The sequence below is a fragment of the Takifugu flavidus genome, chromosome 14 (genome assembly GCF_003711565.1).
Source record: "Takifugu flavidus isolate HTHZ2018 chromosome 14, ASM371156v2, whole genome shotgun sequence".
Classification (NCBI taxonomy): domain Eukaryota; kingdom Metazoa; phylum Chordata; class Actinopteri; order Tetraodontiformes; family Tetraodontidae; genus Takifugu; species Takifugu flavidus.
In genome coordinates, this window is record NC_079533.1 from 363,960 (window position 1) to 377,179 (window position 13,220).

General features: G+C 44.9%; 1 protein-coding gene across 21 annotated transcripts in view; it reads left to right on the top strand.

Annotated features, from left to right (window-relative positions):
• LOC130537196 (ribonuclease inhibitor-like) overlaps window positions 1–13,220 on the top strand; it is a 267,517-nt gene that overhangs the window by 239,097 nt on the left and 15,200 nt on the right. For 11 of the 21 annotated variants that reach the window (XM_057053786.1, XM_057053782.1, XM_057053780.1 and 8 more), the window contains one exon: window positions 6,175–6,348. In XM_057053786.1, coding sequence (XP_056909766.1) covers window positions 6,175–6,348 — 174 coding nt within the window. Of the gene's footprint in view, window positions 1–5,887; window positions 6,065–6,174; window positions 6,349–8,175; window positions 8,350–8,880; window positions 9,936–13,220 lie in introns of those variants that run through there. The other 10 variants (XM_057053767.1, XM_057053775.1, XM_057053768.1 and 7 more) reach the window with 5 other exon arrangements.

Genomic DNA, 13,220 nt, shown 5'->3' on the forward strand with positions numbered 1-13,220 from the left:
TAGAAATGGTCTCGTAGGCCGTATACGGCCCGGCGGCCGGGGGTTCCCCACCCCTGCTATAGATCAAAAAGTTGACCCAGTTTGATTCCGCACCCAAAAACGAACATCTGTCAGACGAACTCCAGTTGTTTCCCAGTATTTCAGTTCAAACGTGGACCAAATTGTTCTGAAGAGAGGCGCTTGTGGTGGATATGACGCGATCCAACCACAAACACGTGACGTGTGGAGGAAGAAGAAGCGGAAGTGAAAGTTCTCAACTTCGGGCTCCATCTTGAGTGACCGAGCGCTGATGGAAAACCTCTAATATTCAGGTAGCATTTGGTTCTTTCACTGCTGTCGTCTCGAATCAATGTTCCGCTGCGAGATGCGGCTTAATAAGCTGCGTGTTCGCAATGAGCGTGCGCGTGTTTCGGACGCACATTGCGGCTGGTCGACGGGAATGTTGTGACGGATGATCAAACTTTGTAGCGTGTTTCCTCTAACTGCGTTTTCCGCTAACCACTGAGCCGACATTTTAGAGGTTGAGGAAGCACATTTTAATACTCACAATAAGTCACAATATTATTTGCAGTTAGTGGAAAAATCCACGGAAAGAGGGACACAAACGAGACAGTTTTAGCCTCCTCTCTTTGTCCCTCCACCAGGGGACAATCAGTCCTTTATTTAAAAAAGGAGAGTATGTAAAGAGGGAGAGATCAAGGCATTCCATTTTATTGTTTTAACAACTGGTTCTTTGTGGAATATGAATTTGTTATTATAGATTTATGAAATTTGTTCCGTTTTAAATGAAGCAGTCAAGAAAACGAAACCTAAACCCATGGTGTTTTGATATTTTTGGTCCTGTACATGTGGTCAGATCAGATTAGTCTGAGCAGAATTGGGTGGTTTTTGCCCTTTGCTGTGTGTCATCTATTCTATTCAGCATGTTGGGTTGCTTGACTTCTGTTGGGTCGTGGCAACTTGATCATCACTTCTGAGATATTGACACACCTTTTTCCTGAGGCTGGCTCCAATGCTGCCAACACACCTGGCCATGGATATGGTGGGACTTCTGTGATGAGTGGGGTCAGAGGTGGTGGACAAGCTCTGCTCCAAAACAAGCTTGCTAGATATGTTTGGGATCTCCTCCGCCACAACCACCAGCTGCAACTAGTAGCTGTGCACGCCATGCAGAGTTTTGACCTCTAGGTCAGGCTACAGATGTTTTTTCCAGCACCATCATGTGTTGGTGAGAAACATGATGCGCCTGATCAAAAAAGCTGCTTGTAATCTGACAGACGAGCCATGATGAGATGTCAAGGTGCGTTGTTGAAAATGAAGATCCTCTTCTTGGAATCCTGTCTGAGATGACAGAAGATGATGCTGCATTTGACCCACTTTGATGATGTGATGACGTATTTCTGTTTAGTTTTGAATGCATTCTCATCTTATTTGTTGAATTTAATGTTGAGAACTGACATCTTGAAAGAATTTAGGTTTTCTTGTAAACCATAACCAGATAAAAATGATTTAATTTGTATTTGTGTGCGTCCGTCTGATGCCACCGCACCTTCTGAAACACCCAGGAGAAACATTTTTTCCACAACTATTTTATATTTAACATGGTGTAAACTTTTAAGATGTCCCAAAACTTTTTTCCAATATATATGTGGCCTGTATGATGTACAGGGTGACATCATTTAATAGATTTTGATGTGAATGAGCCGACAATACGTCATTGGACAGACCTCTGCTTGTCTTCATGCTGAGAATCATGTTCTTTAATCTTCTTTTCTGTGTCAGCAGACTGTTCCTGCTTAACCGTTTAGACTCTCATTTAAAAATGAGCGAATGTGTGATGGAAGAGGAAGAGAGAGCAGAGTCCACAGTGCCCAGCTGTGTGTCCATGAAGAGCGACTGCTCCAAAGGGAACCCTTTAAACTTCGGTATTGGACCTCAAGGCTCACCTTTAAAGTAAGGTTTTCTGAACCACATAACTCTGCCTTAGAACATTTCACAACCACACAAAACATCATTTTGTAGGTATTAGCCTCCACTATCGTGAAAAATGAAATTCATCAGCTCTTTAAAATGAAACGGTGCACAGTCCTTTCACCATGTTGGCCTGTGGAAAACCAGTGTTGTCGGCCCGATGGACCAGCGTCCCCGTCGTTGCCGGACCACCGTTGGCCACCAGTTGGGTTTTGGGATCAAAGTGGGGGCGTTTCCTGTATCCGGTTCTCCTCACGGATCCATGACTACAACATGTTGCTGCAAGTGCAGAGACGTTTGCTCTGGAAAGAACTTTAGAGCACATTCAGTGCTGCAGGATGAGGGGCTGGAAAAGGTGCCAGTTCTTTTCTCACTGCAGGGAACAGTTAAAAAAAGCAGCTTAAACTCTGAAAACATGAAAATTATACAGAGACATCATTGATTTATTGATTCAGTTGTTATCCAGAATGGATTAGAAATGTTCCTGTTTGATAAAAATGCAGTGAATTGGGATTATTTAACTCCAACCTCTACAGATTATTTACCTTCATCACAGTCTCATCACTATTTCTGATGTTTCCTCAGGATGGACGAGGACAGAGCAGAGTCCACAGTGCCCAGCAGGGTGTCCCTGAAGAGTGACCGGTCCATTGATAGAGGAATAGACTTCAGAAGTTCAGAGGAAATGTAAGAAAACTAAAGCGTGATGATGTGTTTGTGTGGCAGCTGTTAGTCACATTAACAGCAGCAGGTTGTGAGTTTATTATTGGAGATGTTTAACACTTAAACCTCAGACAGTCATATAGTTACAGACTTAATGTGAATATTGTTGATTAGAAACAAGAATCATGTTTAAACTGAAAGATGAATTCAGACATAAATGCTGGAACAATATTGAGTCTTGATCAGGTTCTTTCATCCTATAAATCAAAGGACTAATAGAGATGTGTTTCATAGTGAGAGGGGGGAGCACATCCTATCAAACTGGGACCAGGCAGCTCCACCAGGAGAGTCCTCTTGTTCACAATCTGGAAGCAGATCTGGAGATGCTGAAATGAAGCCCAAACAAAGTAAAACTGTTCAATATGAGATTTAATTTGTGATGTCATGAATTTGTAGTTGTGTTGATGATTTATTATAGATGGAAATCATTGGTTTACTTATGTTCAGGAAGTGATCTGCAGGAGGTGATAGAAGGTCATAAGATGAGTCTGAAGAGAAGATGTGAACATGTGACTGAAGGAACTAATGAAGCAGGAAGTGGAACCCTGCTGAACAAGATCTACACTGAGCTCTACATCACTGAGGGACAAAGTGAGGAGGTGGACACACAACATGAGGTGAGACAGCTTGAGAGAACCTCCAAGAAGAACATCCAGGACACTCCAATCAAGTGCCAGGACATCTTCAAAGTCTTATCTGAGCAACAGAGACACATCAGAGTGGTTCTGACCAACGGTGTCGCCGGCGTTGGAAAAACCTTCTCAGTGCAGAAGTTCAGTCTGGACTGGGCAGAAGGTTTGGAGAACCAAGACATCAGTCTGGTGCTTCCGCTCTCATGGAGGGAGCTGAACTTGATCAGAGATGAGCAGCACAGTCTTCTCTCACTGCTTCATGTTTTCCATCCAACATTACAGAAGATCAGAGCAGAAGATCTGACTGTCTGGAAACTTCTGTTCATCTTTGATGGCCTGGATGAAAGCAGATTTTCACTGGGTTTCAACAAGCATCAGCTCATCTCTGATGTCACACAAGTATCGTCCATTGGCGTGCTCCTGGTGAACCTCATCCAGGGGAACCTGCTTCCCTCAGCTCTCATGGATCACCTCCAGACCTGCAGCAGCCATCAGATTCCTCCCTCGTGTGTTGACAGGATCACAGAAGTACGAGGCTTCACTGACTCCCAGAAGGAGGAGTACTTCAGGAGGAGGTTCAGTGATGAAGATCTGTCCAAGAGAATCATCTCACACATCAAGGCCTCCAGGAGCCTCCACATCATGTGTCTGATCCCAGTTTTCTGCTGGATCACTGCTATAGTTCTGGAGGACATGATGACCAGAGACCAGAGAGGAGAGCTGCCCAAAACCCTGACTGACCTCTACTCACACTTCCTGATGGTTCAGATAAAGAGGAAGAAGCAGAAGTATGGAGGAAAGCAGAGACCAGAGGAACTGACTGAGGCTGATAAGAAACTCCTTCTGAAGTTGGGTCGGCTGGCGTTTGAACATCTGGAGGAAGGAAACATCATGTTCTACTCAGAAGACCTGGAGCGATGTGGACTGGACGTCTCCGAGGTGTCGGTGTACTCAGGAGTTTGTACAGAGATCTTCAAGAGAGAGAGTGTGATCTTCCAGAAATCAGTCTACTGCTTTGTTCATCTGAGCATTCAGGAGTTTCTGGCTGCCGTCTACATGTTCCACCGTTACACCAGGAAAGACACAGCGGTTATAAGTCAGTTCCTAAAATATTCTGAACCAAACCCCTTTTCCTGGTTTACATTGTTGTTTGCAAAAAACAATCAAGTCAAATCTCTTGATGGCTTCCTCAGAGAGCACTAATGAAATCTCTTGAAAGTAAAAATGGCCACCTGGACTTGTTTGTTCGCTTCCTTCATGGTCTCTCTCTGGAGTCCAATCAGAGGATCTTGGGAGGACTGTTGGATCAGACGGAGAACCACCCAGAAACCATCCAGAAGGTCCTCAACAACCTGAAGGAGGTGAACAGTGGTGGAATCTCCCCAGACAGAAGCATCAACATCTTCCACTGTCTGATGGAGATGAAGGATCAGTCAGTCCATCAGGAGATCCAAGAGTTCCTGAAGTCAGTGAAGAAATCAGAGAGGAGACTGTCAGAGATCCACTGTTCAGCTCTGGCCTACCTGCTGCAGATGTCAGAGGAGGTTCTGGATGAGCTGGACCTGCAGCAGTACAACACCTCAGTGGAGGGACGACGTCGCCTGATTCCAGCTGTGAGGAACTGCAGGAAGGTCGAGTAAGTAAAGATTTTTGGGGCCGGACATCGGCGTTTAAATCAAGCGAGTGGATCATGTCAGGTAGCAATACCCCCTCCAGTGGTCATTCCTTCAATTCTTTATCTCCATTGCAGCGTCCATAAATTAAAACAACAACAATTCATCCAGAAATGTTCAACACTGGCTGGATATAAGTTCAAAGGTCAATCCAGACAAACCAACATAAGGCAGGAATAATAGGAGCCAAGAGTTAACTGACTATCATGAAATACTGTCATGTCATTAAATCACTTTTGTTTGTTTGTATACATCGTATTCTAACGACAGAAAAACACATTTTAACTAATGACACGTGACTATTTTGCTTCATTTGTTCAACGTAAAAACAGCCGGCCTCGTTGGTTTAAATGGGTGTTTTAGGTCTTTGTGGCGGTTCCGTTTGGAGCCTTTATGTGACCCACAAAGTTGTTTGACCCTTTCCACACCCGTTAGGTGGCAACTTCATCACTAGCAACAAAAGGTGCAGTGAAAATGATTTGAAGGGAAACAGGCAGATAGAACAGAAGCTGAGGGCAATCGATGCAACCAGAGACTCTGATGTCATCGATCGGATCGCTGAATTAAGACTTGACGCACCATCGTACAAATTGGATGAAATGCAAAATATCCAAAGAGCCCATAGACAGATAAAAAGATGCACGTTTCTTTAAACCATTTGCTACAATCATTTTAAATATTGAGTAATTACGAGCTGTTCTAAAATAAGACAAATGTTGAGAATAATTCAGTTGCATTTCAGATCTGATGGTCGTTCAAACTGTTGCTCTACGCTGTTGAATTTAGCTTTTCCAGGAAATGAGCTACATTTGTGTTGAGGTAGATTCTCAGATGAGTTGATGAGAAATCCCAAAGTTTGACTCACTATTTTTGTTTCATACACAACAGACTGCCTGGTGGTTTTCTTTCAAAGAGTCATTGGGAAGTTGTGGCCTCAGCAATGACGTCAAACCCTTCTCATCTACGGGAGCTGGACTTAAGCTGGAACAAAAGCCTGGCAGATGCCGACGTAAAGTTCCTGTCTTCTGCAATGATGCATCCAAACTGCAGACTGGAGACGCTCAGGTCAGGAGGCCTCTGTTGGTCTTTTCTAAATTTCTTTACATTTTCTGCTTTTCTCTTCATTTTCATATTTAGAAATGTGTTTTTATTTGCCCCATTTATTCCTTTTCCAGACTGAGTGACTGCAGTTTATCAGAGATCAGCTGTGGCTCTCTGGCCTCGGCGCTGAGGTCCAATCCCTCCCATCTGAGGGTTCTGGAGCTGAGCTACAACCAGCTGAAGGATCCAGCAGTGAAGCTGCTCTGTGGTTTTCTCCAGGATCCTCTCTGTGAGCTGGAGACTCTCAGGTCAGTCAGAGATGATCCAGTACTTTCCCAGGTGTAACTAGTTAGACAATAAATGTTTCCATGTTTGATCTTTGTTATAAACGTAGTGTTACAGTTCTCAGAAAAAAAGACCACAAGGACAGATTTGCAGTATTAAATTGGTTGTGGAAATCTGTCCCATGTGAGGATGGTCATCAATGACTAGAAAGGAAGTATCAGTTGTAGATTTGTCTTGTTTTATTTTAGGCTGGCCACAAAACCGCCCAAACATTCAGACCAATCAAAAATGGTTCTTCCTGTCTTTTAAAGATCAGAAGGAAAACTAGGAAACCCAAAAAGAAAGCTGCTGCAGTGTGCCATGCCCCTTCTCTACTGAGAAAAGCCATCCCAAAAAAGAGAAAAGCCCAAGTGTGAAGTGAGCACCCTGTTAAACCTTGGTACCGAAAGCCTGCAGTCATTCTCATCTGAGGTGGCTTCATTCCAGCCAGAAGCCCAAACCTGCCTCCCTCTTAAAGGGGCAGCAGGTCAGTCCAACCACAGAAACCTTCATGAAGATCTGAAGCTTTCAGCATCCACAATTGTTGCACCTCACTTCCATTGGAGTCCAAATCAGAAGTCAACAAGTTGATTCTACACCGATTCTACACAATGCAACCATTTTAAAAAGGTTTCCATCCATAAGTTTTCACACATTTTTACATAAATCTGTTTGTTCATCGCCTCCTTCTGTTGTAATGGTCATTAAAGAAAATGACCTTATTGGAGTTTTTCTCCTCACAAATATGACTTTCTATGAACGATGCAATAAATGCAGCTGCAATCTAAGACAATATGGAAGTATGTGTATATAATAGTAGTGGAAGGAGCTCATAAAATAATACATTTGCTCTTCTCATCGAATCTTTCTATGTTATTAAAGAGAAACCTGCTCTTAGTCAACAACATCTAAGACATCAGCCAAAAATCCTAATTTTCTATAATCTAATATAAACAGTAGAGAAGACTCTTTCTGCAGAGACACTGGTGGCAGGAATGCAGAAGTATCACCTGCTCCACTTGGAAGGTGGAGCAGAAACCACCAGCTGAGAAGGTCCTCAGCCAGAGGAAGTGGTGGAGAACCATGAAACTTGCTAAGCTCCACCTCAGCTCCAGAGACGGGCTGAGCTGGAGCTGTGGCACCAGGTATCGCCCAGAAGAGCCTCCAACAAACAAGCTCTTCTCTTGGGAGGAGAGGGCTTTGAATCTCAGCTCAGTGTGCTTGTCTCTAGTAGGTGGCAGCTGCACCTTTTCCTGAGCTCCTTGTTGATGCCCTGAGGGGAATTGATGCTCCTGCAATGTTTTCTGGCAGCATTGAGCTTGCAGTGGGGCAATCAAACACACTGTGGGGGGGCTCTCTTTCCTTCTCTCATCTGGAGAACAAGTGACACCAGCTGCCAATCATTGTTGGAGAAATGTGCAGTCAGGGGAACTCTGCGTCCAGACTATAGCCACCCTTCCAGCATCCAGCAGTGTCTAAAACCTTTGATTTGGTTTCACCAGAGAGTGTAGGGATTGCAGGGTCGCTGCAGCATCGCCCACAAGCTATCAGGAGTGGGTCGCTTTGTCCCAACTCCTGACAAGAGTTGAGTGCTATTGAGAAATGTGGTCTCACAAACCTGGAAGGTATTTTGACCTACACACACTTTACATACGCTGTAGATCTTGTCCAACCGCCCTGAAAGAACCCAAAATAGGAACATACGGCAGATAAGCCGGTGCAGGACCAGAGGTTTGTTGCTTGGAAGCTGTGTTTTGCTCTGGTACATGTTGATTTTTATTTGTCTTCTCTCAAAATAATTGTTATTTTAGCCTAAGTGGCTGCAGGTTATCAGAGACCAGCTGTGGCTCTCTGGCCTCGGCGCTGAGGTCCAATCCCTCCCATCTCAGAGAACTGGACCTGAGTAAGAACCTGCTGCAGGATTCAGGAGTGAAGCTGCTCTGTGGTTTTCTCCACTTTCCAAACTGCCGACTGGAAACTCTGAGGTAAACACCATTCTCAAAAATGTCCATTATTCCATCCGAGGGTCCTCACACTTCTGAGTGTGTGTGTTGTGCCCAGTTCCTTCAGGAGGGAGGGCCACACGGGGACCACTTATTCATGATAAACTGATTTAAGGACAATGAAAAAGCCGACAGATGGTAACCAAAATTAGACAAAACTAGGTGAGGGTGCCTGGTAGACACCAGCCAACGAGGAGGGAGATGGTGAGGGAGACAGGAAGTCATCTAAGACAGGTTGTGCCTTTAAAGATGAGCCACAGGTGAGATGGATCTCCATGATGAGATGGGAGGGAAAGAGGTGGGGAGAACCTGGGAAGAGTGAGGGCCAGAACAATATATATTCTCCTCTGGAACAGTGCAAACCTGAGAGGTTGGAATTGTGGTCATTACATATTACAATCATTTTTTAACCTGTAACTAAATTAAATATTTACAGATCATGTCTTTGATTAACCTTTCAGATTAATACTGGTTTCACTTATAACCTTATAAAAGTTTCCCTTCTTTATTTAGATTAAGGTGCTGCTGGTTATCAGAGATCAGCTGTGTCTCTCTGGCCTCGGCGCTGAGGTCCAATCCCTCCCATCTCAGAGAACTGGACCTGACTGGGAACCAGCTGAAGGATTCAGGAGTGAAGCTGCTGTCTGATCTCGTAGAGAATCCACACTATGGGCTGGAGACATTGGAGACAGATGGTTGGAGCCAGTCAACTCCCGTTACATCACTCACTGCTGAAGAGCATCTGTGGGAACATCTGCCGTCTACTCCCTCCATAGACGAAAAATTCAGTTTTTAAAAAGCGCTGGTGGACTTTCAGGAGATCAGTCGTGGTCGACAAAGCAGAAGCAGCTTCGCCTTGAAGTTAAATTAGTTCCTGTTATCACACAATGCATCTTTATAAAGTTCTAAATGGCTCCTCGGCCACTCTTAGAAGCATGGAAACATTCTCTTAATTGTCTCTTCAAATGTCTGTATTATACGTTACTATTTTACATCATGCCTTCAGAATCTTTAGGGTTTAGTATTTACTGTCTCTGTGACATGGAGCATTGGAATATTTCAGCTGCAGCCAGCAAAAACCCATCAGAATGACTGCTATCGGTGGGAACCGCAGGTCATTTGACTTTAGTCAGTCTGGTCAATGTTATAGGATTTATTGCAATCTAATAAAAACTAGGGCGGCACGGTGGTGTGGTGGTTAGCACTGTTGCCTCACAGCAAGAAGGACCCGGGTTCGATCCCCGGTTGGGATTGATTGGGGACTTTCTGTGTGGAGTTTGCATGTTCTCCCTGTGCCTGCGTGGGTTCTCTCCGGGTACTCCGGCTTCCTCCCACAGTCCAAAGACATGCATGATTGGGGATTAGGCTAATTGGGAACTCTAGATTGCCCGTAGGTGTGAGTGTGAGAGTGTATGGTTGTTTGTCTATATGTGTTAGCCCTGTGATTGACTGGCGTCCAGTCCAGGGTGTACCCTGCCTCCGCCCATTGTGCTGGGATAGGCTCCAGTCCCCCCGCGACCCTCAGTGGAGGAATAAGTGGTAGAAAATGAGTGAGTGAGTAATAAAAACTATGAATAAATGTGGGAAATAGGAAATAAAAAGAAGCAAAATGACCAAATAAATATCCCATGAATACTGTAAATTTAAAGATGCCAAGAATGGAATATCAGCTTAAATGGAATCAAACATAAAGTGAAAAGGCCTCCTTTAAGTTTACTGCAAAAATAAACACAAAATCAAGAGCGACACGCGCCAAAAACGTCTCATTCTCTCTTCTGTCTCCACTCATTCTTTTATATTCTCTTAAGATAATGGGGACGGGGTCGTGTGATAACAAAACAACCTAATTGGGGACTGTTGCGTTTGCAAAGTAAAGGCAATACAACTTAAATTACTATTGACACACAATCGTGTGTGCCTTTTATTTAAGCGACAACATGCAGAGGAAAAAAAACAACTAAGAGCGGGAAAAACACACACCCCAGCCCTTAAACTCCCACGGTCCGTTAAAGGGACCGTGCCAAATTACCCGACTTAGTTGTCGGCAAATAGTGCGAGCGAGTGAGGAACTCATACATGGCAAAATGCTCAATAGGACTATGGCAATGGAACAGATATGAACAATTATGGTGAATTATGATATTTGAGTACATGAACAGCTGTAGAGAATTATGAGATACAAGTGACCGCTACAGCACTGATTTTTCCAATGACCCTTACGCTTGCAATAATTACAAGTACTACCATCTTCAGACCTATTCCAAGACAGACGTTCAACCCAGGGGGGTGAAACTGACTCCAGCCTCCCAGGGGGAAATGGCTCTTATGAGTCAAAACATACTCGTCAGCTAGCACAGCTGCTTCTTGAGGAACTTTAACCTTTCTTTCATTTATAAAGGTAGCTATACTGCCAGGCACACAGCTTTTTAGTTGCTCAAGAATAATTAGGTTACTCAGTTGTTCAAGGTTTCAACGCCAGATGCAACACACCAACGATTAAATTGAGTGTCCAACTCACGCACAAATTCCACATGAGTCTGTGTATCCTGTTTTCGAACACTCCTAAAGCGCTGCCTATAAGCTTCAGGGACCAATTCGTATGCTCTCAACACCGCTGCCTTGACATGGTCATAGTTTCGGCCCTCTGATTTGGAAAATGAGGCATAAGCTTCCTGTGCCTTCAGAACACACTGAAGAAGGAGGGTGCGATCATCATCAGAGCAACCCCTGGTCTCTGCCACTCTCTCAAATAAGGAAAAAAATGATCTGGATCCCTCTCTGTGAAGCTTGGAACCAAACGCAAATTAGTTAGTACATCAAAAGCACCCTTCTCTGGAACAGAACCAGTATTTAACAGCTTTCCTTCCTTTAACAGATCTAGTCGACATTGCTCTAGTTCAACTTTAGCCCTCTCAGTTTTCTGCCTCATGACTTCCATTTCCAATTCCCTATTCTGTTTAAAAGTTTCATGTTCAAATTGTAACCTCAGAAGTTCTTTTTGTTGCTCAAATGTTAAAGACTCCACCCTGGCTGATGGCATGAACAAAGATTTTTTACTCAGCTCCTTAGTTACCAATATTTTATCTTCAATCAACTTTTCTTTCACAGCCACCCTTAGCGTTTCTTTCAGCTTTTTATCTGTGATTTCAATTCCAAAGTGCTCAGCAATTTTCAAAAGTTGATCTTTGGTACATTGGTCCAACAACTCCTCAGTGGGAGACTGAACAAACTCCTCCACCAAGGAAGCCATACTCCGTTGTACCTCCAAACAAGAGTCATCAACCCCCTCTACCACAGACTGGAAAAATCTTCCTAACTAAGCTCAACCCTAGTCTTCAAGCAGTTACCGGTGAGAGACTTTTAATCACAGAACCCAGCGGGGCTGGAAAGCACCTGATATGCAGCCACTTCCAGGAACCCCTGGACGTGAACCTGAGCATATAGCTCTACTCACTTTCACCACCACATCAAAGTTGCCACCACAGGTTCCCTACACAGAACCCCTGGGATAAACCTACCAGGGGGTGAGACTCCAAAAACACCAGAAAAACTCACCGATCTTCTGAAAAACTTACACAAAAACTTAATCAAAACTAAGCACTGACACCATCACCTAAAGTGTATTCCTCCCTCTAAATCAAATCCTTTCCCTAATTGATTGGACGAGCCCCCATTTTGTCATGAACCAGCTCAGGGCTCAGACAAATTAGGGAGAACACACAGGATGGATTTTAGAACAAAGGGAATTATTGATGGAGAATACAAAAATACAAACCAAAACAGAACACCCAAGCAGACCAGGAGGAAGCCAAGCAAGAGAGTGACTGCCAAGACTGTGGAGCATTTATAGCCCTCACAGCTGATCAATCCAGGTGAGCTGGAGCGCCACTTAGCAGCACTTGGCCCACCCACTGCCTGCAGAAGGGAGGAGACAACAGAGAGGCAGGCAGAGAAGACACAGCCAGGGTCGTCACACCTGACAACCTGCATCATGGACTACATCAACTTCTGTGTGGAAAATACCGTGCCTACAAGGAAGGTTTGGTGTTTCCCCAACAACAAACCCTGGGTGACCCCTGATCTAAAAGCCCCGCTGAATGAGAAGAAGAGGTTTTTAGATCTGGGGACAAGGAGGAGCTGAGGAGAGTCCAGAAGAAGCTGAGAAGAGGGATAAGGAGAGGCAAGGACAGCTACAGGAGGAAGCTGGAGGAGTGCCACAAGGGGAACAACGACAGTGAAGTCTGGAGAGGCCTAAAAACCATCTCAGGCCACACAAAGGACAGCGGGAGGGGCCCTGATTCTGGGGGCCTGGACTAGGCAAACGAGTTGAACTCCTTTTTCAACAGATTGTGACTGTGCTGCCCCTCCCTCTCCCACTCATCAAAGCCCAGACCTGACTGTGCTGTCACATCACCATCCCCCCTCTCCCCCCATAACACCTCCGGCACCGGCAGCTCTCTCCTCACACCACGCCACCTCCCTCCACCCCCTGCCAGATCGACCCTCCCAGTCCAACCCCTGTCCTCACCCACCAGGAGTCACACCTCGCCTCTCCATTCCAGCTGATCAGGTGAGGAAGGAGCTGAGGAGGACCAAGACAAGGAAAGCTACTGGCCCTGATGGCATCAACTCCAGACTACTCAATGACTGTGCAGACCAGCTCTGTGGAGTACTCCTGCACATCTTCAACCTGAGCCTCAGTCTGGAGAGAGTTCCACTACTGTGGAAAACATCATGTGTGGTTCCGGTTCCTAAGACTGCGCACGCCAGGGAGCCCAACCACTTCAGGCCAGTGGCTTTAACCTCTCACCTGATGAAGACCGTCGAGAGGATCGTTCTCACACACCTCCGAC